A 24,882-nucleotide genomic window follows, 5' to 3' on the forward strand; every position below is an offset into this window, starting at 1 on the left:
GTATATTACGGTAATATAAAAATAAGAAAGTGTGGCCTTGTCTGTGGGATCAGTGGGGGAGGGGTGGAATGGACCAGCAGCACAGCAAGTGTTGTGTGTCGCTCTAGTCCAGCAGAACTCGGCAGGCAGCGGTCCGCACGGCGCTACAGACCGCTGGAACGCCTCTCTGCTCCCGACTTGATTTTCCCAACGCACGATGACCACAACAGACCAGCGTTGATGTTTCTTCATGCTTATATACTGCACACATAGGCTTTTCGTGTGCGCAGCAGAAAGCCTTACAGCGGTCTTTCTGCTGCAGCAGAACACACGAGAAGCCTAAAAGAGGCTGTGCAATAAATACTCATGAAGAAACATCAGCGCTGGTCTGTTGTGGTCATCGTGCTTCGGGAAACTGAACTTGGGAACGGAGAAGCCGTAGTTTGCCCCCCTCTGGTCTAAAGGATGGTCTCTGAGTCATCAAAGTGCGCGCGGCGTTTCTTCTGGAAGTCTCTGTTTTTTCCCCCCGGAGGCCGCATGTCCTGAGGTTCCTGAAGGCGGCGCTGTCGTCCAGAGAAGAAGTCCGGATCCTCGAAGTCCGAGTCCACCTGGATGTTCACCTGGGGGCTCACCTGGGGGCTCACCTGGGGGCCGGCCGGCTGCAGGTGGGCCGGCGCCTCCCCGGCGAAGCTGGAGCTGAGCGAGTGAGCGGGGGAGGGGCAGCAGATCCTCAGGTGCAGGGTGAGGCTGTGGAACCGGGTCACTCTGTTACTGGGAGACTGGGAGCACTGGGTCACTCTGTTACTGACAGACTGGGAGCACTGGGTCACTCTGTTACTGACAGACTGGGAGCACTGGTGTAAAGATACAGTGTTTTTAAAGAATGGGAGAAATGTGTCGTTGAAGGTGCAGTCGGAAAACTAAAACGATCAATTAATATTGTTTTATTCAAGAAAATGATCTGAAGTAGTTTTCTTAACTTTATAGCTTGCATTTATTTTTATTTTTTATTCCTAGCATGTCTGTAATTTGAGACTTCTTAAGAGGTTGTTTGAATTTATTTTCTCAATAAATATTAATAAAATAAATGCTGGTTTGTGTTATGCCTGACTGACAGTAGGGGGCGATGTTGATCCACCAGAACTAAAGCTGCAGTGACCGGAAGTCAGAGAGAGCAGAGGGGCTGCTGGGTAATTTGATGTCCTTTTTATTTTATTTTTTTAAACTTAAAAGCAAATCTCACCTTTCTGATGAATTGATCACATGTGTTCTGAATCCGATCTGAATATAACTATTAGTCCAAACATTATTCTGCAACTACTTTGATGACAGATTTATTATTTGAGATACTTAAAACATATATAATAAATAAATATAACAATAATTAAATCCAGGAAAAAAATCTGTTGGCGGTCAAGACAGGAATCGTCAGACTAAATGATAATGGCATTTTTTTTAGAGGTTTGTCTTTATTATTAATAAAGTGATGAAACAAACAGGTGTCAGGTGAGGGTGTTGGGTGTCAGGTGTTAGGTGACCTGTCAGTGTCAGGTGTCAGTGTCAGGTGACAGGTGTCAGGTCACTTAGGGGTAATGAAGGTGCAGCTTCAGTACCTGCGGTCTAATTCATTTTGATCAGATGTGACTGTGGAGTACGGGTTCATCTCCTGTAAGAAAACACACAGATATATACAGTGCATATATATATATATATATATATATATATATATATATATATATATATATATATATACAGACACGCATACACAGGCAGGTAAATGCATGAATACAAACACAGAGACACAAAGATGATAAAGATGAACATAAACAAAAATAAGTGATTCTCAAAGTGTAAAACATAAAATATGCTGTTAATATTTACACGTTTATTTCATCAATGACCGTTCCACTTGTATGACTTTTAAAATAACAGATTTATGACATTCTACACTGAATGTGGTACAATGACATTTATCCACTCATGACTTTCTTATCAGATTTTCATGTCATTTTTGCGTCCATTTACACTATGTCTTTTTTTATTGAAATTGTTCAACTTCACTGACTTTTGTTCCATTGTTCCACATACTGTCCTTTGACATGTGTTACATTGTTCCACGTTTGTTAGATTGTTCCACATACTGCCCTTTGACTTTTGTCACATTGTTCCACTTTGGTTACATTGTTTCACACACTATCCTTTGACTTTGTTGCATTGTTCCACATACTATCAATGATTTTGTTACATTGTTCCGCATACTATCCTTTGTATTTTTTTTTACACTTTTGTTACATTGTTACACTTTTGGCACATTTTGTCGTACTATAATGTGACTTTTTTCAATTAAATTTTTCGACATGCTGAACTATGATTTTTGTTTTTCATGTTTTATATCACATACTATATATAACTTTTTTGTCGACATGCTATAGTAAAGCCTTTGTTCATGATCTGTTTTTGACATGCTATATAATGTACCTTTTTGAATGTCTACCAGGTTCATGTCCCTATTCTTCGTACATGGTTCAACAAAGTCGAGCAAATGTCCTATTATCCAGCTTAAATTAGCGAGATGATTGACATCAGGCTAAGTCGGTTTCTCCACAGCTGATCCGTGCTGAAACGGTCTCGTTAATTCTAGCTAGACGTCAGTCATCTGGATAAATGATCGTGCCCGCTCCTCGTCAGAAGGATAATAATGGAGCACTGACACCACGATGTTCTAACAGTACAATGGCAAATAAACTCAGAGGAACCTCTTTTTATTTCTCTGATGAGAAGCAGGAGATGATCATGAAGGCATATGAGGAAGTCAAGACTTTAACCATTCACAGCAAAGGCGTTGCGATTACCCCGCTGAGAGACATAAACGTCGCAAATATATAAGTATAGTAAATATAAATGCGTCAGTGTTGGGAAAATGTATCGGCTAATTTTACGTGCTTCGTCACCCAAATCAATCAGATTATATATAATTAAATGTGCCTGCTGGCAGTAGTAGACAAATAAATATATACTTATGAGGATATATTTACTGTATGCGCGTATGTATCATGTACTATATATGTGTATATTCATGTGTAGATTACCATATACTAGGAGTTTGAATATGTGTATGGGCGGATCAGTATGTATCAATTGAAGCAGTGAAAATAAATTGTGTGTGATTCTCTGTATTCTTATCACAATCACCTTAATCATGTTCTACAATAATGATATGTATGGTGTACTAATCACACTGTCATGTAATTATGAGTGCTTTCAACACATCCAAACGTTTCTTAAGCGCTAAATAAACATTACGGCACGCCATGCAGCGACTGATAGTCTATGTCTGTGAGACGGGCAATGGGCAGTGATCCATGTCCGCGACTCGAGAAGCTCTCGTAAATAAATGATTCCTTGCCGGCAGAATCGATTGTATAGGGAGTCATGATGATGTGAGCTCTAACAGGAAGTCATGAGGATGTGAGCTCTAACAGGAAGTCATGAGGATGTGAGCTCTAACAGGAAGTCATGAGGATGTGAGCTCTAACAGGAAGTCATGAGGATGTGAGCTCTAACAGGAAGTCATGAGGATGTGAGCTCTAACAGGAAGTCATCATGATGTGAGCTCATACAGGAAGTCATGATGATGTGAGCTCTAACAGGAAGTCATGATGATGTGAGCTCTAACAGGAAGTCATGATGATGTGAGCTCGTACAGGAAGTCATCATGATGTGAGCTCGTACAGGAAGTCATGAGGATGTGAGCTCGTACAGGAAGTCATCATGATGTGAGCTCGTACAGGAAGTCATCATGATGTGAGCTCTAACAGGAAGTCATGAGGATGTGAGCTCTAACAGGAAGTCATGAGGATGTGAGCTCTAACAGGAAGTCATGAGGATGTGAGCTCTAACAGGAAGTCATGAGGATGTGAGCTCTAACAGGAAGTCATGAGGATGTGAGCTCTAACAGGAAGTCATGAGGATGTGAGCTCTAACAGGAAGTCATGAGGATGTGAGCTCTAACAGGAAGTCATGAGGATGTGAGCTCTAACAGGAAGTCATGAGGATGTGAGCTCTAACAGGAAGTCATGATGATGTGAGCTCATACAGAAAGTCATCATGATGTGAGCTCTAACAGGAAGTCATCATGATGTGAGCTCTAACAGGAAGTCATCATGATGATGTGAGCTCGTACAGGAAGTCATCATGATGTGAGCTCGTACAGGAAGTCATCATGATGTGAGCTCGTACAGGAAGTCATCATGATGTGAGCTCTAACAGGAAGTCATCATGATGTGATAACGGATCTTGGCGATCTGGAAGAACTCTCTCCCTATAAAACTAATATAACTAATATCGCTCCTTCATCAATGAGGAAGGGAGCTGCTTTTTTGTCATGTGGGAGTGGCCAGCTTATCCAGTGAATTTCAGTTAGCCTGTGCAGGTTAACATTTGTGGATGTGTTGCTATGGTGATTTTTCTAAAGTTGCTTCGAGGAACCGAAAAGCCTGACCTACGTCATCTTATCCTTGAAAATTTGCCAGCTAACTCAATAAACCAGGTACGAAGAATAGGGCCCAGGTCTTGTTCCCTACTAGGTTCATGTCTCTGGTCTTCCAGGGCCCAGGTCTTGGGCCCTACTAGGTTCATGTCTCTGGTCTTCCAGGGCCCAGGTCTTGTTCCCTACTAGGTTCATGTCTCTGGTCTTCCAGGGCCCAGGTCTTGGGTCTTACCCACAGAGTCTCTCTCTCTTCAGCTGCTGATGTTTCGTTGTGTTTGCTGAACACATCTTCATATCCAAACATGTTCAAATGACTCACGACTGACTTCCACATTTGGACTTATTTACTGTTGTTAACTAAAGAAATCTGTGTTAAAGACTTCTAAGCTCGTCTGGTCCGGTTTCTGTGGCAACCTGGAGGGACATTAAACGTCTCAAAAAATTATGTTTTACTCTTATTTTTTCTGACATGCAAAAAATGACATGTTCTAACATGCTATATATATACTAAGATATATTTATAACTTTTTTCGATATAACTTTTTTCATATTTTTCGACAGCTTTTTTTATGATGTTCTTTTGACATAGTATACTGTGACATTTTATTCAACATACCATACTATGACATATATAACTTGTTTTCGACATGCTAATCTAGACCTTTCTAGATCTTTTAATTACACTTTTAACATGCTTTATAATTTTTTAGACAGAACATAATGACATATTTATTTATTTACTTATTTTCGACATTATACTATGACTTTTTTGTCATTTGTCATATTATGCTTTCCTCTTACTTTTAATGACATGTTCTAAGATGCTATACTAAGACATATTTTTTTTCGACATACATATATACTATAAAATATATATATATATATATATATATATATATATATATATATATATATATATATTATTGTGTGCTAAAAAGATCCTCCATGTGCAAGAGCAACCAAATACTCATCACTCACATTCAATAAATGATATCAAACATTTAAACACAGCGGACAGATGAAGGAGAGTCGCTCAACTCACAATCAGAGGTTTGGGTGGGAGGGGTTAATGAGGAGGGGGAGGGGCTCCGTGGTCTCCATGGGAACCTTCACTGGAGGGGAGGCGGAGCTACCGGGCTGAGGGACAAAGAGACGAAGAGGTCGGCATGCGGGACAAACTGGGAGTAAAGAACAAGACTCCACGTTTCCTTTATTTGTGTTATCATCAAACAGCTCGTGAGCCAAGAGGTGCATTAAAAACATATCAGCTCCTTCATTCATAAGTTACACACATATTCTTTAGTTATGGCCTCCTGTGTGTTTGGTCAAAGTTACAGCCAACAGCTGTTTTAGGAAATTATGAGGATTGTTTTTTTTAAATAAAAATTACAATTTATATATTTGTGATCCCCCTTTTTTATTTTAATTATATTTATTGGTTTTCGAGTTTACAGATAAGTTCAATGCAAATAACATGTTTTGTGTTTTACAAACAAAAGAGCAAAAAAGGACAAAAACATTAAAAGAATATTGACAGAAGGGTTAAAAACAAACAAAAACACAGACACAAAAAGAGTGAAATACAAATATATTAAAAAGAGGAGTTGGAAGATGCTCTGTGTCCCCAAAACATAATTACAATAACTTTAAGTCTACAAATAACACACAAGGAGATGTAAAGCTTATATTCAGCCACTTTTACTCTAATTTCTCAGTTTGGTGATCCATCTTCTTCGTTTTGTTTGTTTTTCAAATATTTAAACTTCAGGATTAAATTTCTCCTTTAAAACAAAGTTGTTTTTTTGTCTTTTCACGGGAATTTTGTCAAAAACACACAGAGCTTTTCTCCTTGAAGCAGAAGCTGGTGAGCGACAAGCAGACAGACGCGTTAGAGGAGGATGGACACGAGAGAGAACAGTGCCTTCAGCAGCACTGTGGGCAGAGAAACACACACTGTTAGTGGCAGAGACAACACACACAGCATGGACACACACATTCAAAGGCACGCTGAAGTCAGCTTTGTCCTCCTCACCTCCTCGTCGCTCTCGGGCTCCGCCTTCTTCTTCTCCTTCTTCGTCGTCTTGTCGTCCTCCTTCTTCTTCTTGTCTTTGTCCGGCAGGATGTCGTCCAGCCAGGCGAGGTCGTGCTGCGAGAACATGAAGTCCAGCAGCTTCCTCACCACCAGCAGACCCAGGATCTGGAGAGAGGAGGGAGGGGGCGTTCAGGTACCAGGCTGTGAAGAATATAGGTACTACAAGGAGGGGGCGTTCAGGTACCACGCTGTGAAGAATATAGGTACTATAAGGAGGGGGCGTTCAGGTACCACGCTGTGAAGAATATAGGTACTATAAGGAGGGGGCGTTCAGGTACCACGCTGTGAAGAATATAGGTACTATAAGGAGGGGGCGTTCAGGTACCACGCTGTGAAGAATATAGGTACTATAAGGAGGGGGCGTTCAGGTACCACGCTGTGAAGAATATAGGTACTATAAGGAGGGGGCGTTCAGGTACCACGCTGTGAAGAATATAGGTACTATAAGGAGGGGGCGTTCAGGTACCAGGCTGTGAAGAATATAGGTACTACAAGGAGGGGGCGTTCAGGTACCAGGCTGTGAAGAATATAGGTACTACAAGGAGGGGGCGTTCAGGTACCACGCTGTGAAGAATATAGGTACTATAAGGAGGGGGCGTTCAGGTACCACGCTGTGAAGAATATAGGTACTATAAGGAGGGGGCGTTCAGGTACCAGGCTGTGAAGAATATAGGTACTACAAGGAGGGGGCGTTCAGGTACCACGCTGTGAAGAATATAGGTACTATAAGGAGGGGGCGTTCAGGTACCAGGCTGTGAAGAATATAGGTACTACAAGGAGGGGGCGTTCAGGTACCACGCTGTGAAGAACGCAGGTACTACAAGGAGGGGGCGTTCAGGTACCAGGCTGTGAAGAATATAGGTACTACAAGGAGGGGGCGTTCAGGTACCACGCTGTGAAGAACGCAGGTACTACAAGGAGGGGGCGTTCAGGTACCACGCTGTGAAGAATATAGGTACTACAAGGAGGGGGCGTTCAGGTACCACGCTGTGAAGAACGCAGGTACTACAAGGAGGGGGCGTTCAGGTACCACGCTGTGAAGAACGCAGGTACTACAAGGAGGGGGCGTTCAGGTACCACGCTGTGAAGAACGCAGGTACTACAAGAAGGAGGCGTTCAGGTACCAGGCTGTGAAGAACGCAGGTACTACAAGGAGGAGGCGATCAGGTACCACACTGTGAAGAACGCCCTGTTACAGGTGCTACAAGGAGGAGGCGTTCAGGTACCACGCTGTAAACAATACAGGTACTACAAGGAGGAGGCGTTCAGGTACCGCGCTGTAAACAATACAGGTACTACAAGGAGGAGGCGTTCAGGTACCAGGCTGTAAAGAATACAGGGGCTACAAGGAGGAGGCGTTCAGGTACCATGCTGTAAATAATTGAGGTGAATCCTGGACAGTCGGCAGTCGGCTCCCAGTCTACCAGCGTATTAAAGATGGATGCCAGACTTACCATCACTGGGAAGATGATGGCCAGGAAGGTGGACTTTAGGACCCAGAGGACGGCCAGACAGATGATCTGCACCAGCGTGAAGAGGTGGACGCGCCTCAGCGGCACGTGGCGCAGGAAGGAGAAGTCGGGTTGGTGTTTGGGCGGCATGAGGTAGAGCTTGATGCGCTCCCAGAACTGCAACGAGAGGAGGGACTTCCTGTCTGTTCTCCTTCATGGTGCTGCATGTCTCTATAATATTATACTTTATGTCTCTATAATATGATACTTATATCTCTCTATATTACTGTATGTCTCTATAATATGATGCTTTATATCTCTATATGATACTTTATGTCTCTATATGATACTTTATGTCTCTATATGGTACTTTATTATTGAATATACATTTATATATATATATATATATATATATATATATATATATATATATATATATATATATATATATATATATATACAGTTATATCTTATGCTTACATTATAGCATGTTCTTTATCAAACATGTATTGATCAAACTAGTCAATAAAAAAACTGGTTTTGTTTTGTTTGATTCGCACCTGTGAAAGCCGGGGGGCGGGGCATGAAAAGGGGGCGGGCATGAATGTCATATATCTACCTGGATGCCACTGAGGGAGGCCACGCCCATGTAGAGGAACACTCCATACAGGACGGGCATCGGGATGTACTGCAGAGAGACACGTTAACATACTGATAATGATAATAATAATAATAATAATAATAATAATAATAATAATAATAATAATAATAACAATAATAATACTGAGTGGAAACACAGAACGTTCACGTGATCCTTAAGGAACAAACCTGAAGAACCGGAGCCAGAAAGATGGAAAGTCCAGTGAGAACAAACACCAGGATGCCCGTCAGCCGCTGCTCCCTGAGATATGAATGAAGAGGTTTATTATCAAAGAAGATGCATTATTAAATAAAGACTCATTAATAAAGAGATGTATTCTTAAATAAAGACTCATTAATAAAGAGATGTATTGTTAAATAAAGACTCATTAATAACAAGGTTTATTATTAAAGAAACACTCATTAATAAAGAGATGTATTATTAAAGAATATTCATTATTAAATGAGGAGATTTATTAATAAAGACTCACACAATTGTATTATTATTATTGTTCAGTGGAAACACACACACACAGACACACACACCTATAGACACACACACACACACTCACCGGACCCCCAGGAACTGCGGCTGCTCCCCCGGGGCGCTGGACTCGCTCTCCATCTTCAGCGAGTCGATGTGAGCGATGGAGATGACGGTGGCGGCGACGTACCAGGGCAGACCCATGAAGGAGCACACGGCCATCAGGACCCCGACCCAGAACAGGTCCAAGTGGTACCCGCAGCCCTTCTGCAGGCAGGAGGAGAACAGTGCCTTTAATGGCCTGCAGGGGGCAGCAGAGGCCAGAGTGGCTCCACTGTGTCACACACACTATGTGTAACACATTATGCTCCAGCTTCACTTGTTGTGTGTTTTCACTCCTGCATTATGACAAATACTTTTTGTATCGGTCCGTGACCTCCATTCACCTTCAACTTGTTCTCTTTGCGGTTGACGATGACGGCGCTGATCTGCTGGTCCATGAAGATGAGGATGGTGACGAGGAGCGCGGGGACGGAGCTGGCGATGTACCACCACCAGGGGTTCTTACCGAAGGGCATCACCAGCCAGCCGCGGTCAGGACGGGTGGGCTGATACACACACACACACACACACACACACACACACACACACACACACACACACACACACACACACACACACAAATAAATATACAGATCTTTTTTATTGTTTGTTTTTCATATTCATATATTATATATTGTACATTTTCATATTTATATTACATATAATATATATATATACGTATATATATATAGATATATATATATATCTATATATACGTATATATATATACGTATATATATATATATATACGTATATATATATTCACGTCTATTGTGTATTTATTTACAATAAACGGTGATGATCCGTAAATGTATCTATGGCTGTTTGATACATGCAGTAAACAGTAAAATACTGTAATTCATGCGTTCGCCACCGGGGGCAGAGCGCTACACATGCAGGGCTTCAGGGGGAGGAGCTTCAGGGGGAGGAGCCAAATACCTTGAACTCAGTGGGAACGATTAGTTTGGGCGTCTCTAAACCCATCAACATGTCCAGACCCACAAAGGACATGATGGACATGAAGATGGAGAAATCACTGATTAGCTTCCTCAGCTGGGGAGGAGGGGGCGGGAGGGGGGGAGGAGGAGAGGAGGAGGAGGAGTGGAGGAGAGAGGAGACGAATATGTAGGAAGTACAAAAACAGGAGGAGGTGAACACAGGAAGAAAAAGAAAAGAGAAAAGAGAAGTTATTCACGGTGAAATAAATCATTTATGAATCAAACGAGTAGATTATGAATCCATAAGAAACGAGATGTTCTGGAGGAAGAGACGTAAACCAACAACGTTCAGGGAAAGAGAGAGAGGCGGACGAGGGACCTTGATCTCCGTGGGGACGAGCAGCTTGGGCGTGTCCAGCTCCATCAGGACGTCCAGACCACAGAACACCAGTATGGAGATCATGATGGAGAAGTCACTGAGCAGGGACCGCAGCTGGAGAACGTCCAGGAGAGGAGGAGAACATGGAGGAGAACAGGGAGAGGACATGAGGAGAACATGAGGAGAACAGGGAGAGGACATGAGGAGAACATGAAGAGAACAGGGAGAGGACATGAGGAGAACATGAGGAGAACAGGGAGAGGACATGAGGAGAACAGGGAGAGGACATGAGGAGAACATGGAGGAGAACAGGGAGAGGACATGAGGAGAACATGAGGAGAACAGGGAGATGACATGAGGAGAACATGAGGAGAACAGGGAGGAGAACAGGGAGAGGACATGAGGAGAACATGAAGAGAACAGGGAGAGGACATGAGGAGAACATGGAGGAGAACAGGGAGAGGACATGAGGAGAACATGAGGAGAACATGAGGAGAACAGGGAGAGGACATGAGGAGAACATGAGGAGAACAGGAAGAGGACATGAGGAGAACATGAGGAGAACAGGGAGAGGACATGAGGAGAACATGAGGAGAACAGGGAGAGGACATGAGGAGAACATGAGGAGAACATGGAGGACATGGAGGAGAACATGGAGGACATGGAGGAGAACATGGAGGAGAACAGGAAAGGACATGGAGGAGAACACGAGGAGAACACAGGGAGGAGAATACGAGGAGAACACGAGGAGAACATGGAGAACATGGAGAACATGGAGGAGAACATGGAGAAGAACACGAGGAGAACACGAGGAGAACACGAGGAGAACATGGAGAACACGAGGAGAACATGGAGGAGAACATGGAGGAGAACACGAGGAGAACACGAGGAGAACGCGTAGGAAGTCTCACCTTGGTGGGGAAGTAGCGGCTGAACTTGAACTTCTTGAGGGACACCGTCATGGAGTAGGTCCCGAAGAAGAGGATGAAGGACATGAGCGCCAGGTCGGGGACGTACTTACAGGAGCTGCCCACCAGGAGGCCGCCGGACCGCTCACACTCCTTCTTACTCAGAGTGCTCCAGTCCAGACCGGTCAGGTTCAGCTGCAGAGAGACAAAGAGATGGGAAAACACAACACAGAACTCTGGGAATTCTGTCTCTCTGTCTCTTTGTCTCTCTGTCTCTGTCTCTCTGTCTCTCTGTCTCTTTGTCTCTCTGTCTCTCTGTCTCTTTGTCTCTCTGTCTCTGTCTTTCTGCCTCTCTGTCTTTCTGTCTCTTTGTCTCTTTGTCTTTCTGTCTCTTTGTCTTTCTGTGTTTCTGTCTCTTTGTCTCTTTGTCTCTCTGTCTCTCTGTCTCTGCCTCTTTGTCTTTCTGTCTCTTTGTCTTTCTGTCTCTTTGTCTTTCTGTGTTTCTGTCTCTTTGTCTCTCTGTCTCTCTGTCTCTTTGTCTCTCTGTCTCTTTGTCTCTCTGTCTCTTTGTCTCTCTGTCTCTTTGTCTCTCTGTCTCTCTGTCTCTGCCTCTTTGTCTCTCTGTCTCGTTGTCTCTTTGTGTCTCTGCCTCTTTGTCTCTCTGTCTCTTTGTCTCTTTGTCTCTTTGTCTTCCTGCCTCTCTGTCTTTCTGTCTCTTTGTCTCTTTGTCTTTCTGTCTCTTTGTATTTCTGTGTTTCTGTCTCTTTGTCTCTCTGTCTCTTTGTCTCTTTGTCTCTTTGTGTCTCTGCCTCTTTGTCTCTTTGTTTCTCTGTCTCTTTGTCTCTCTGTCTCTCTGTCTCTTTGTCTCTCTGGCTCTGCCTCTTTGTCTCTCTGTCTCTTTGTCTTTCTGTGTTTCTGTCTCTTTGTCTCTTTGTCTCTTTGTCTCTCTGTCTCTCTGTCTCTGCCTCTTTGTCTCTCTGTCTCTTTGTCTCTTTGTGTCTCTGCCTCTTTGTCTCTTTGTTTCTCTGTCTCTTTGTCTCTCTGTCTCTTTGTCTCTTTGTCTTCCTGCCTCTCTGTCTCTCTGTCTCTTTGTCTCTTTGTCTCTCTGTCTCTTTGTCTCTCTGTCTCTCTGTCTCTTTGTCTCTCTGTCTCTCTGTCTCTGCCTCTTTGTCTCTCTGTCTCTTTGTCTTCCTGCCTCTCTGTCTTTCTGTCTCTTTGTCTTTCTGTCTCTTTGTCTATCTGTGTTTCTGTCTCTTTGTCTCTCTGTCTCTCTGTCTCTTTGTCTCTCTGTCTCTGCCTCTTTGTCTCTCTGTCTCTTTGTCTTTCTGTGTTTCTGTCTCTTTGTCTCTTTGTCTCTTTGTCTCTTTGTCTTTCTGTCTCTTTGTCTTTCTGTCCTGCCATGAGATGCTTGATGAACACGTCTGTGGAGTGAAGTCCTAGTTTGGTGAAATTCTCCCTCAGTGACTTCTGTCCTTTAGCTTCACAAAGAGGAAGTGAGATGTTTCCGTCTTCACTCACCAGCATAGTCAAGTTATCGTCTGCGAGCGGAGCTGAAACATTGAAGCCCAGAGCAGATGCTGAGGAACACAAGAGGGGGACGCCGCAATGAATTATGGGTAACGTGACAGGTGATGACCCAGTGTGGATCAGGATTCATTCAAGAACATATGAGCAGGAAATGTCACAAAACAAATTAGGACTTTAAGGAATGACCTAAAATATTGTCACAGAAACAATATCGGGTGTTAAAGGAATACTACGCAAAAATATTTTGGAAATTCTAGCTCTGAAGAGTGACAATGGATCCCAAACACAATATTACTGTAAATACTCACGTTGTCAGACAACATCCAAAGACGAGGCAGAAAGAAGACGAGATACAAACATCATCACAGAGTAAAGACCAAATGTGTGCAACTATTTACATTAAAATATTAAAAACACACATTAATAATAATCAATAGTTTTCATGCCAATAACTTAGAAGAGTTGACTTGTTTCCTAATCAGGAATACTGGAGCTGTAATATAACCCTAACCCATAAAGTAACAAAAAAACTAAACTAAACAAATAAATATACATCCATCTTCTCAGCTCACTCAAAGAGACACCAAACATTTGTCATCTCTGACTCTCAACGATTAATTTTCCCGAATCCTTCGGTTATTCCAAGCAGACATTTATGAACTTTAACACTGAGAAAACTCATGAACCAAAAGGACAGAATAAAAGTGGAGGTCTGAGGACTCACCCTGGTCCGGGGCGATGCATTCACACCTATAGGAGGTGACGAAATCCGGCTTGAAGCCGCGGTTGATCGGGTAATACTTCCAGGCTCCGACCTGTGAAAAACAAAACAGGGGGTGTGTTGCATTTATGTCAAGCGTCCTTTTTCTGAACATTTAGAGTCTGAACCCTTTTTTAATCAAGCGTCGCCCACCATCTTCTTAATGGCATCCGAGATGAAGATGAAGGAGATGAGGCTGGAGAAGCCCTCCTCGGTGAAGCGGGTCATGTACTTGATGATGTAGCTAGCGTCCGAGAGGACGAGCACGAAACACTGGAGGCACGAGTGGAGGCCGATCCACAGACGCAGCTCCATGTAGTCGATCTCGTTGCTCCTGTTGAGGAGAAGACGACATTTAGAGACCACAGTTCAAAATATCACGCCCAAATATCACGGTTATGATGCAACTATCATCACTCATATTCCGACAGCTGAGGAAGTAAATGATGTATTATTCAACTTTGTTATTAGTCATCTAGATAAATAAGAGAGAAGTAGAGTAATTTTCCATAGACTTCTATACAACCTGAGGAGTCGCCCCCTGGTGGTCAGGAGAGAGAATGCAGCTTTAACACGTGAAGCATATACTTCTATACAACCTGAGGAGTCACCCCCTGGTGGTCAGGAGAGAGAATGCAGCTTTAACACATGAAGCATGGACTTCTCTCGGTCTATTCTCTGGTCACTTTCGCTTTCAAAAACTGCAGATTTAAGGTTATTTTTTAGCCAATATAACTCTGGAATTTCGGTTCGCTGACATTTTTTACAGCTCTTCTTTTCAACGCTTCAGGAGAATGATATTACTCCCCAAAACACAAAACTAAGCTTGAGAGAAGATTTCAATGTTCACGCCTCTGTGCTTTTTTTACGTACTTGCTGAATTCATAAAGCAGTTTCTCAAAGATGAGAATGGGTCCCGTTGAGCTGAGGATGATGAGCGGCTGGCCACCGAACACACAGAAGACCGTCCCCGCTAGGGCGGTGCCGAGGAAGCTCTCCATCACGCCCTTTGAAGGGAGAGGCAAACAGGAAGTGAGACAAATAGGAAGTGAGACGTTGTGGGACGCGCCGCCGCTTCTCGACAGTTTTGTTTTCCGTCGTGGAGACCTGGTAGTTGTCGGTGGCGTCCCCCAGCAGTCCTCCGAAGGTGATGGCGTTGGTGATGCAGCCCAGGTAGATGAAGAGCACGGCGGAGATGGACTGGATGTGGAAGCCGTCGTAGATGTCGCTGCAGAACCACGGGATCTTCCGCTTGATGTCGAGCCACAAGCCGCCTCCGAACCTGCCGGAACGAGAGAGAGATATGTGAATGCCTTCATAATGTCAATTTATCATGTAAAGAACATTAGATATAACCAGAGGACATTATTCTATACAGTGTGTGTATGAAGGTCTTTTATGGAGAGTCAACTATGTATCTATCTAGAACTATGTGTATTGATCTTTTTTTTCCATACAAAACTATTTATTAATCTATGTCCAAACATGTAAAGGTTTGTGTTTCATGGTATATTAATCGTCTGCCAGTAAACCTCCTGACGAGATGCATGGAAATTAATTACAATATAAGATATACAAAATATATTTCTTGACTCTGAATATGTCACTTCATTTGTTGCTCGTCGCTTTTTTAGAAAGAAAAAAATCAGCCGATTCCAGCAGGCTGATCAATCTCTGATATATGATCTATGATATATGATATCGTCCTTTTCTTACCTCCCGGTGAATTTCAGCTCCTCTCCGAGCTCGTGTGGAGCCGGGAACTCCTCGTCTTCTCCTCCAGCCGCCCCGCTAGCCGAGCCGTTCATCTGACCGAGCTCGTTTAGGTTCAGCACCGACTTCCTGCGGCGGACACGGAGACAGAGCGAGGCTCAGAGGTAGAGCGAGGCTCAGAGGTAGAGCGAGGCTCAGAGGTAGAACGAGGCTCAGAGGTAGAACGAGGCTCAGAGGTAGAACGAGGCTCAGAGGTAGAAAGACTCTCCCAGCTCAGCAGAGACACCGCTAGAGAGCAGCCGCTGAACCAAGCGGAGCATTTAGCGAGCATAAAGAGGCATGTTTTTAGGAGGTGGTGGAGACCAAATACGGAGCTAAAAGAGAACATTGGAGGTACTCCCGCTGTATGTGGGAATAAAAAACTAACTTATTTCTGCTGTCCCCTAGCGGTAGAAATAGATCTGTTTTCTCAAGTTTAAACATGGTTACGTGTGGTTAAGTTTACATGCCTCATTTCCGCCGATGGAACCTTCTTGGGGGGTTCGATGCGTATTTTGGGGTCCCATTCCCCCGGCGGGAGGACGATCACCTCGTCTAGGAACTCGTCCACACCAGCGATCAGGTCCTCGCGGTCCCGGGCTTTGTAGGCGACGTCGCTGAACAACTGACAGGAAGTGAAGGAGATAAAAAGTGAATCAGTGTGTGTGTGTGTGTGTGTGTGTGTGTGTGTGTGTGCGTGTGTGTGTGTGTGTGTGTGTGTGTGTGTGTGTGCATGTGTGTGCGTGTGAGTGTGTCACTCACGTCGTCCACCATGAGCGTAGCGATAGCTCTGCCGATCTCATTGTAGGATTTGGCTTTGCCGTGTGGGCCCAGCAGGATGAAGAGAAACCTGCAGGGACAAAAGGTTAAGAGTTATTTGTTATATATACACAACTAATATATAATTTAAAGGGGACGCATACGGATTAAAGGGGACGCATAGGAGTTAAACGGGACGTATAGGAGTTAAAGGGGATGCATAGGGGTTAAAGGGGACGCATAGGGGTTAAAGGGAACACATAGGAGTTAAAGGGGACTCATAGGGGTTGAAGGGGACGCATAGGAGTTAAAGGAGACGCATAGGGGTTAAAGGGGACGCATAGGGGTAAAAGGGGACGCATAGGGGTTAAAGGGGATGTAAAGGGGTTAAAGGGGACACATAGGAGTTAAAGGGGACGCATAGGGGTAAAAGGGGACGCATAGGGGTTAAAGGGGATGTAAAGGGGTTAAAGGGGACACATAGGAGTTAAAGGGGGCGCATAGGGGTAAAAGGGGACGCATAGGGGTTAAAGGGGACGCATAGGGGTTAAAGGGGATGTAAAGGGGTTAAAGGGGACACATAGGAGTTAAAGGGGACGCATAGGAGTTAAAGGGGACGTGTAGGGGTTAAAGGGGACGCATAGGTGTTAAAGGGGGTCCATAGGAGCTGCTCACCTGGTCGGCACCGGGACCTCGGTCAGGCCTCCCAGCGTCGTGGCCTGAGCCAGACGCACGAAGGACACGAAGGGCTTGGCCAGGAAATCCACCTCGCCGATCAGGACGTTAGAGGCTTCGGCATCGCGAGGAATCTTCTTCATGAACTTATTCTTCAGCTGGAAGTGGAGAGAGAGAAAGAGAGAGAGAGAGAGTTGTTGGAGGCATGTTGCACTGACCTTCCCCATCTGCCCATGTGTGATACAATCAGTCGGCATGCATAACAAGCTGGTGATCAATGGAATCATGCGAGCAGTCACAGAATAGATTTTAATTAAATGAATTAGATGGATTTGTGAGAAACCTAAAAGATGAATTCTAACATTTTTGGTAAACCTCTGGCTATGCATCTAACGCAGTGGTTGTCAAACGGGGTTACATGAGATTTAAAAATATATATATTTAAAATTAGCATCCATTAAAAAAAAAAATAATATATATCAATATTTAAAATATATATATATATATATATATAAAATATATTTATATATATATAAATATATCAAATGTATTTATATATAATAAATATTAAATAAAAAATAAAAAAGTGTAAATTCATAAACTGTTTGGAGCTTGAACTACATTAGCTGAATGAAACTCCTTGCGTTAGCGGTTAGCTCCATAATGAATCATGGGAATGATTTACATAATAGAAGGTCTACCGTTAGATCCTCTCTTTAGCCGAGCAGGCCTGCTAACAGCTAGGCAGAGGAGCTACGCTACGTAACGTCGCTGTTGTTCACAATGTAACATTTTCAGGAGCAGTCATTGCATATTTTTACTGAATATTGGCCCCGAATAAAGATCACATTTAGTTTGTTTACGAGACGCGGGAAGTCTGAACGTCGAGCGTCGATATTACATGACAACACGGTGAGGAAGTTCTGCATCATAACACACCACCTCCCTGCCTCCTCCTCCTCCTCCTCCTCCTCCTCAGCAAGGCAGCATGAGGCAGTAATCTGTTAATTCAGCTCTTAGTTCGCTCTCTTGGCCTGGAGAAACCATACGTCTGGCTCCTCGGCCTCACACTCCACGTGAGTCGCCATCTGCAGCCGCGCTGTAGCCGCGTATTTACTGGAGGAGATCAAAGATGGATGGAGGTGCCGCTCCGGCTTCTGCCCACAAATCATTTAAACCTCAGGGTCACATGACGGGTCCATTCCAAGCTTCCCTTTGAAGTTCTCGTGGAGATATTTACCCGAATAGCAAAACAACCGAATTACTGTGGCTCGTTCACGACGGAATGAAAAGGAGACTGAAACCTGGAGAGTTCCTGTGGTCGCACTCAAACAATGCAGCTCAGGAGTTTAGAAGTCTGCACACACACACACACACACACACACACACACACACACACACACACACACACACACACACACACACACACAGGTACAAACAAAGTTGAACAGCCACCCGGCTGAGTGGATTACAGGGATTACGCTGTCCTGACGACTGTGCATACGTCCTCATAAAACAGGGCTCAACTTTTCATAACACACACACACACACACACACACACACACACACACACACACACACACAGGGTGTCACTTTAAGCCACCTGATGTATTATTATCCTCCTGCAGGCAACAGGAGATTAGCTGACAGTGGATCATATATATGTGTATATATATATATATATATATATATATATATATATATATATATATATATATATATATATATGTATATATATATATATATATATATATATATACATACATATATATTTAAAAAGGGCAATTTAACTATTTCTACACATAAAGGGTCGCTACTAGTTTGTCCTCTGTGCAACCCTGATGACGTCAGTGTAGAGCAGAGAGACTATTCACAAGGCCTTATTTATTTTTCTAAAAAAATTCCAAATGGTTTGCATCCCATAGTAAATACAGAATATCTCCTCAATCAGATGGGCTACTTGAGTCACTTCAGAAGGTATAATATACAGAAAACACCTGTGGGACCTGTTAAGAGGTTCATATAGCAGAATCCTACTATAAAATATCACTATGTGTTAACAGTATCTCTACAAAGTTTGACTTTGATTAAGTAAAGTTAAATATTTTTAGTAATTCATTTAGTGCAGATTTCGTGTACCGTAGGTTTAGGTCCGCTGAAAGCAAAAATGCCCTAACTTTCTTCCTGGACCTTGAACGCCTCTGGTTCCACAACAGAGGGGCTCTGCTCAAGCAGATGCACCAAAACATACCAAGCAGGTATTGATTATCCATAAGTAAGTACAATACATACCAAGTACTGTTTATCCATAAGTAAGTACAATACATACCAAGTATTGTTTATCCATAAGTAAGTACAATACATACCAAGTATTGTTTATCCATAAGTAAGTACAATACATACCAAGTATTGTTTATCCATAAGTAAGTACAATACATGCCAAGTATTGTTTATCCATAAGTAAGTACAATACATACCAAGTATTGTTTATCCATAAGTAAGTCATATTTCAGTGTTTTGTCTGGAATGTGGTTGATATCTTGAGGTTTTGTCTGGCTGGCAGTGGATTTGATGTATTGGTGGATTCTGTAGGTCGTAAGCTTTCCAGAAAGGTGAGCTAATCATGTGTAGCATCAAGCTAGGGATATGAAAAAAGATATGTTCATCACATGGAGAGCTCTCTCAAGTCATATTTATGGTTTATGTAAATATTTATGGTTGAATTGTGTTATAAACATGTAACATTGACTTATATGCTCTTGTAAGGCTGTGCAGTTTTCTTTGCTATGTCACATCAGAGGATCTGGTGGATTCATGGAGTATGAGGACTTGGAGAGTGAGGAAGACCTCCTGATGAAGAATTCAGCCCCCAGTTTGGGGGCACCTGGGATTTATGGAAAATGCAAGCTTTTGAGAAATGTTTATTTTTAAACTCTTCTCAACAAAATTGGTTTGCAGGGTAAAAATATGTCTCCAGTATGTGATTTGGGTGGATTGACCCTTTAACTGGAACATATTTCAATGACAAAATAGCATATTCCTTTGGTATAATAATAAGATTAAAAAAATAAAGTGTTTCTAAAATACAGACTTCATTTCTAAACCAAAATTTTTTCCCAAAAAAAACAAAAAAACCAGTTGAAGAGAAAAGCTGGAAATATTCTGCCCCACATTATTTCCACTAAGCTGTTTATACGGCTGATGAAAAATTAACATTCCAGTAATATTCACGTGACGCGAGGCCTTCATAAACAAACTGCTGTAAGCACCTCGTTCTCAGAGGAATTCTCCTAAAAGCTGAATAATATCTGCAAATCCGACATTTCTTAATTTGAACGAGGCTTAATTCTCAATATCTGAATGGAGTGTTCTGTTTGTATGCGAGCTTCAAATTCTGAATATTTTCATAATCAGAACACTTAAACGTAGTAAATGTATCTATCTATCTATCTATCTATCTATCTATCTATCTATCTATATGTATATATACATACATATATATATATGTATCTATATATGTATATTCTCTCTCCTGACCACCAGGGGGTGACTCCTTTGGTTGTATAGAAGTATATGCTTCATGTGTTAAAGCGGCATTCTCTCTCTTGACCACCAGGGGGCGACTCCTCTGGTTGTATAGAAGTATATGCTTCCTTCATGTGTTAAAGCTGCATTTACCAAGGGGTGACTCCTCCGGTTGTATAGAAGTCTATGTATAAATGTATCAACTGACGAGTAAAATGTATCTCTTCTTCCTCTTCATGTACAGCAACAACAACAACAACAACTGTAGTTTATTTTTAACTCAATCACACGTATAAATACTCACTAGAGCACCACACGTGAATCCATCCGCCGCTGAAAATAGTCCCCCAAACAAATTCACGCGTCCTCCTGTTTGTTTGGTAATAAACTAACATGCCGGATGTTTTAGGAAGCTGCTGATGAAAATATGTATTTGTGTTTTTAAAGGTTGACGTCTGGGAGTCAGGAAGCATTCAGAGAGTTGCGTTTGGTCTTTACGTGGGATTTGATGACCATAAAAATACGGAATCTAAAACCGAAGTAGCTTGGCGTTGGCGGTTACCTGGTCGGTGCTCGGCGTGTCTGAGATGTCGTTCATGCTGCGGCTCTGAGCGTTATCTGAGAGGGAAACACACGTTATTATGTATTTCACAAAACAAAAACAAATGCCACTGGAGGTTTAAAGGAAGAAAGAAAGAACATTAAAAGTTCATGAAAGCCACAACAATTACCAGAACGTCATCAGTTTTGGTTCTGAAGGGATTAAAATGATTGAATGACTTATTTCCCTTTTTTGGAACAAAGAGAAGGAGAACAAACCCCAGCGAGTTTCATAATAATCCTCCTCGCCCAGACGGAGTCACACATGAACACAAAGACTCTCATGCAGCAGCGGGGCGCTAGCGGGGTGCTAGCGGGGCGCTAGCGGGGCGTTAGCGGGGTTCAGGTATTTAGTTGATTAAAAACACAGAATGAAGCAGACAAGTTATTAAAGTGAGAGTTATGTTATAGTCATAGTGAGTGTGCAACATGTGACACAATAACTGTCTCATCATCTTAACCGCTGCCGTCGGCCATCTTTATGTTTCCTGTTTTTTTTTTATCGAAAGTGAATCAAAAGTGGCAGAAACAAGAAAACAAATCTTATTTTTGTTGTTGCTACAGTTAACCGCTAATGTTAGCATCACGAGAACGTTATCATTTACCTTCAGCCGGTACTCATTTTCACTGAGCAGAGCCTGAACGCATCATGAGAACGTTATCATTTACCATCACGTTACTAGCTCTCCTCCTGTTGGTCTGTCCAGATCGTACACATTGCACTGTGTGTGTGTGTGCGTGTGTGTGTGTGTGTGTGTGTGTGTGTGTTCAAACTCACGCAGACGGCTAAGGCTGCTTGACTGCCGAGAGCGTAGGTCTTCTGTGGAGTGGTGGGTCCCAGAAGCTGAACTAGTGCTATGACTCAGATTAGCTTGAGGACTACGGTCTGCCGAGCAGCAGAAGAAGAAGACGTGAACACGACGAGCACAGAAGAGGTGTTTTTAACGAGGAGGGGTGAAACAGGGCAGAAAACAAAGAAAGCATTAAGATGTCATTAGAAGGTTAGTTTTCTTGTTTAGTTGAAGTTCAAGCCGAGGTCAGACGTACTGGAGGCGGCGGTGGAGGACTTCCCGATGTCGGCCAGCGAGCGGTGGATGGGCTTCTTGGTCTGGTGACGGTGCTTCCTGAGCAACACGAAGCTGATCTTCTCCTTCAGGTCCGTAGGAATCAGACCGTCGGCGATCTGTCGGTCCACGATCTCATCTGGATAAAAAAGAAAAGAAAAAAGTTTGCAGCCTCGTTATGCATCGATATTTAACCACCAACGTAGAAACAAAGAAGGAACATATAGCTTTGCTGGATTTATTTAATCAGCAGCATCTTCTTAAAGCCAGAGGAGGTAGGCTTCTGTTTGGCGTCATTAAGCAAAAGAAAAATACCATAATATTCTATTATCAATTTGTAATTCAAGACGTCTGAGAAAAACTAGACTTCTGTGCCGCCTTTTAGCTCCATTCTAATCAGTGAAGTCTATGCTTCATGTGTTAAAGCTACATTCTCTCTCCTGACCACCAGGGGGCGACTCCTCTGGTTGTATAGAAGTCTATGCTTCATGTGTGAAAGCTACATTCTCTCTCCTGACCACCAGGGGGCGACTCCTCTGGTTGTATAGAAGTCTATGCTTCATGTGTTAAAGCTGCATTCTCTCTCCTGACCACCAGGGGGCGACTCTTCTGGTTGTATAGAAGTCTATGCTTCATGTGTTAAAGCTACATTCTCTCTCCTGACCACCAGGGGGCGACTCCTCTGGTTGTGTAGAAGTCTATGCTTCATGTGTTAAAGCTACATTCTCTCTCCTGACCACCAGGGGGCGACTCCTCTGGTTGTATAGAAGTCTATGCTTCATGTGTTAAAGCTGCATTCTCTCTCCTGACCACCAGGGGGCGACTCCTCTGGTTGTATAGAAGTCTATGCTTCATGTGTTAAAGCTGCATTCTCTCTCCTGACCACCAGGGGGCGACTCCTCTGGTTGTATAGAAGTCTATGCTTCATGTGTTAAAGCTGCATTCTCTCTCCTGACCACCAGGGGGCGACTCCTCTGGTTGTATAGAAGTCTATGCTTCATGTGTTAAAGCATTGTAAGTTAGTTCGTCAAAAACATGGGAAAATACCAGTACAAATGATGACGATGTTTTTCGCTTGTTCGGTTGGGCCCAAGTGGAGAAACAAAACAAAACACTGAATGCTTGAAGTGTAATAGGTAGTGACACAGCGGATTGATTGGCCGTTGCATAATCATCCCGTTGGCACCAACCAGCATCGATCTGTCCGGATGGAACATCGGTTCTAAGACTTTGTGTATCGTACATGTTGTGTTCATGAGAACAGGACAGAGCTGTGTCCAGCCATCACTGCAAAGCTTCCGGGAACGTATTTCATTTGAATGCACCACCGAGGAGTCGGCTGCTTGCACCGGAAACTAAAAATACTGAATTTAAAGTGTTAGAGTGTGTTTTAAAACCACATTCCAAGTGTCTGCAGCGTGGGATGATCAAGGAGGATGAAACGCAACGGAAACTCTGTCTGTGAAGCTAAAACATCGATGCTGCAATGTGTTTGCCACATTGATTTGCTGAGCTCTGATGAGCCCCCAATTATGTGTGTGTGTGTGTGTGTGTGTGTGTGTGTGTGTGTGTGTGTGTGTATGTGTGTGTGTGTGTGCGTGTGTGTGTGTGTGTGTGTGTGGACTCACCCACGATCTGCGGCAGCGAGTATCCCTCCAGGTCCAGCAGGATGCTGCCGGTCTGCAGGCAGGTGCGCAGCTCGAACAGGCTGTGCAGCGTCAGCGTGGAGACGTGAGGTTTGCTCCAGCGCTCGCCGCCCTCCTCCACCTTCTCCTCGAACTTCACCCACCTGGGGAGACGGGGTTCCGACCGCCGGAGCGGAGTCACGCTTCATTTTGTTTCACGACGGGAATCACATTTAATCACATGTAGAGGTGAAGTCATGTGAAGCTGCACCCATGAGGTCACGACCCCTCGACCTCTAAAGCCCATCAAAGGTGACCCCGAACCTAAAGTAATGAACGCTGTGTGTGTGAACGTCAGTGTGTGTGTGTATATGTCAGCATGTGTGTGTGTGTGTGTGTGTGTACCTTGCAGACTCCTTCCACTCCAGCTCCCCCCCCTCATGCTGCAGCGTGTCCATCTCAGTGAAGATGGTGGGCGTCGGCGTGCTGTCGTCCTCCACCAGCAGGTGGCGCAGACGCTCTGCTGCCGGAGACACTGCAGAGAGACAGAGTTACCTCCACCTGTCCATCAAGGTCACACCTGTCCATCAAGGTCACAACTGCCCATCAAGGTCACACCTGCCTTTCTCCTGCAGGCTTAATAATCATAATCATAGTCCCACAAAACTTTGCAGAGCATCTCCTCCCACAGCGTTATCAGCACATGATGAAATACATGAAAACGTGCGTCTGATGGGGAATCTTGTGCTGTGACTTTCGAGACATTCATATATTGCAGAAATCCGACCGGCCTTTCCTCAAAAAGTGTGAAAAGTGGAAATTGGCGTCTTTGTGCCCGTAGTGACTCGCCATACTTTAACGTATATAAATGATTTACAGTTAAAAACGTTGACAAAAGTCTGGAGTTGATTTGCCCAATTGGGCATTTTTTAATAGCTAGCACAGTTTTCATGCTCATTGTTCAAGTTATTGAAAATGTTCTGAGAGTTTATAACGGTGTGTATGGCACAGAATGTTCGGACTGGAGAGCCAACTGCCAGAGTGAGAGGACGCGACAGAAACTTTAGTCCCATAACTCTTCGTCTTCAGGCATCATTGAACATAAAAACGTAGTAAATCTTGTATTTGTGGTAC

The 24,882-nt window shown here is 43.4% G+C and overlaps 1 protein-coding gene across 1 annotated transcript in view; it reads right to left on the reverse strand.

The window, feature by feature from the left end:
- Positions 1–437: 437 nt before the first annotated feature.
- slc4a5b (solute carrier family 4 member 5b) overlaps positions 438–24,882 on the reverse strand; it is a gene marked incomplete at both ends in the record, with an annotated part of 30,403 nt that continues 5,958 nt past the window's right edge. Inside the window, 24 exons of the mRNA XM_079235272.1 lie at positions 438–726; positions 1,593–1,645; positions 6,501–6,665; positions 8,015–8,188; positions 8,631–8,699; positions 8,840–8,912; positions 9,223–9,401; positions 9,581–9,742; positions 10,554–10,667; positions 11,465–11,656; positions 12,980–13,038; positions 13,713–13,803; positions 13,902–14,082; positions 14,622–14,755; positions 14,856–15,030; positions 15,465–15,586; positions 15,967–16,125; positions 16,263–16,350; positions 16,935–17,092; positions 21,022–21,077; positions 21,838–21,945; positions 22,107–22,262; positions 23,752–23,912; positions 24,154–24,283. Coding sequence (XP_079091398.1) covers positions 438–726; positions 1,593–1,645; positions 6,501–6,665; positions 8,015–8,188; positions 8,631–8,699; positions 8,840–8,912; positions 9,223–9,401; positions 9,581–9,742; positions 10,554–10,667; positions 11,465–11,656; positions 12,980–13,038; positions 13,713–13,803; positions 13,902–14,082; positions 14,622–14,755; positions 14,856–15,030; positions 15,465–15,586; positions 15,967–16,125; positions 16,263–16,350; positions 16,935–17,092; positions 21,022–21,077; positions 21,838–21,945; positions 22,107–22,262; positions 23,752–23,912; positions 24,154–24,283 — 3,248 coding nt within the window. The remainder of the gene's footprint in view (positions 727–1,592; positions 1,646–6,500; positions 6,666–8,014; positions 8,189–8,630; positions 8,700–8,839; positions 8,913–9,222; positions 9,402–9,580; positions 9,743–10,553; positions 10,668–11,464; positions 11,657–12,979; positions 13,039–13,712; positions 13,804–13,901; positions 14,083–14,621; positions 14,756–14,855; positions 15,031–15,464; positions 15,587–15,966; positions 16,126–16,262; positions 16,351–16,934; positions 17,093–21,021; positions 21,078–21,837; positions 21,946–22,106; positions 22,263–23,751; positions 23,913–24,153; positions 24,284–24,882) is intronic.

Source organism: Taurulus bubalis (genome assembly GCF_910589615.1).
Source record: "Taurulus bubalis genome assembly, chromosome: 19".
NCBI classification, from domain to species: Eukaryota; Metazoa; Chordata; class Actinopteri; order Perciformes; family Cottidae; genus Taurulus; species Taurulus bubalis.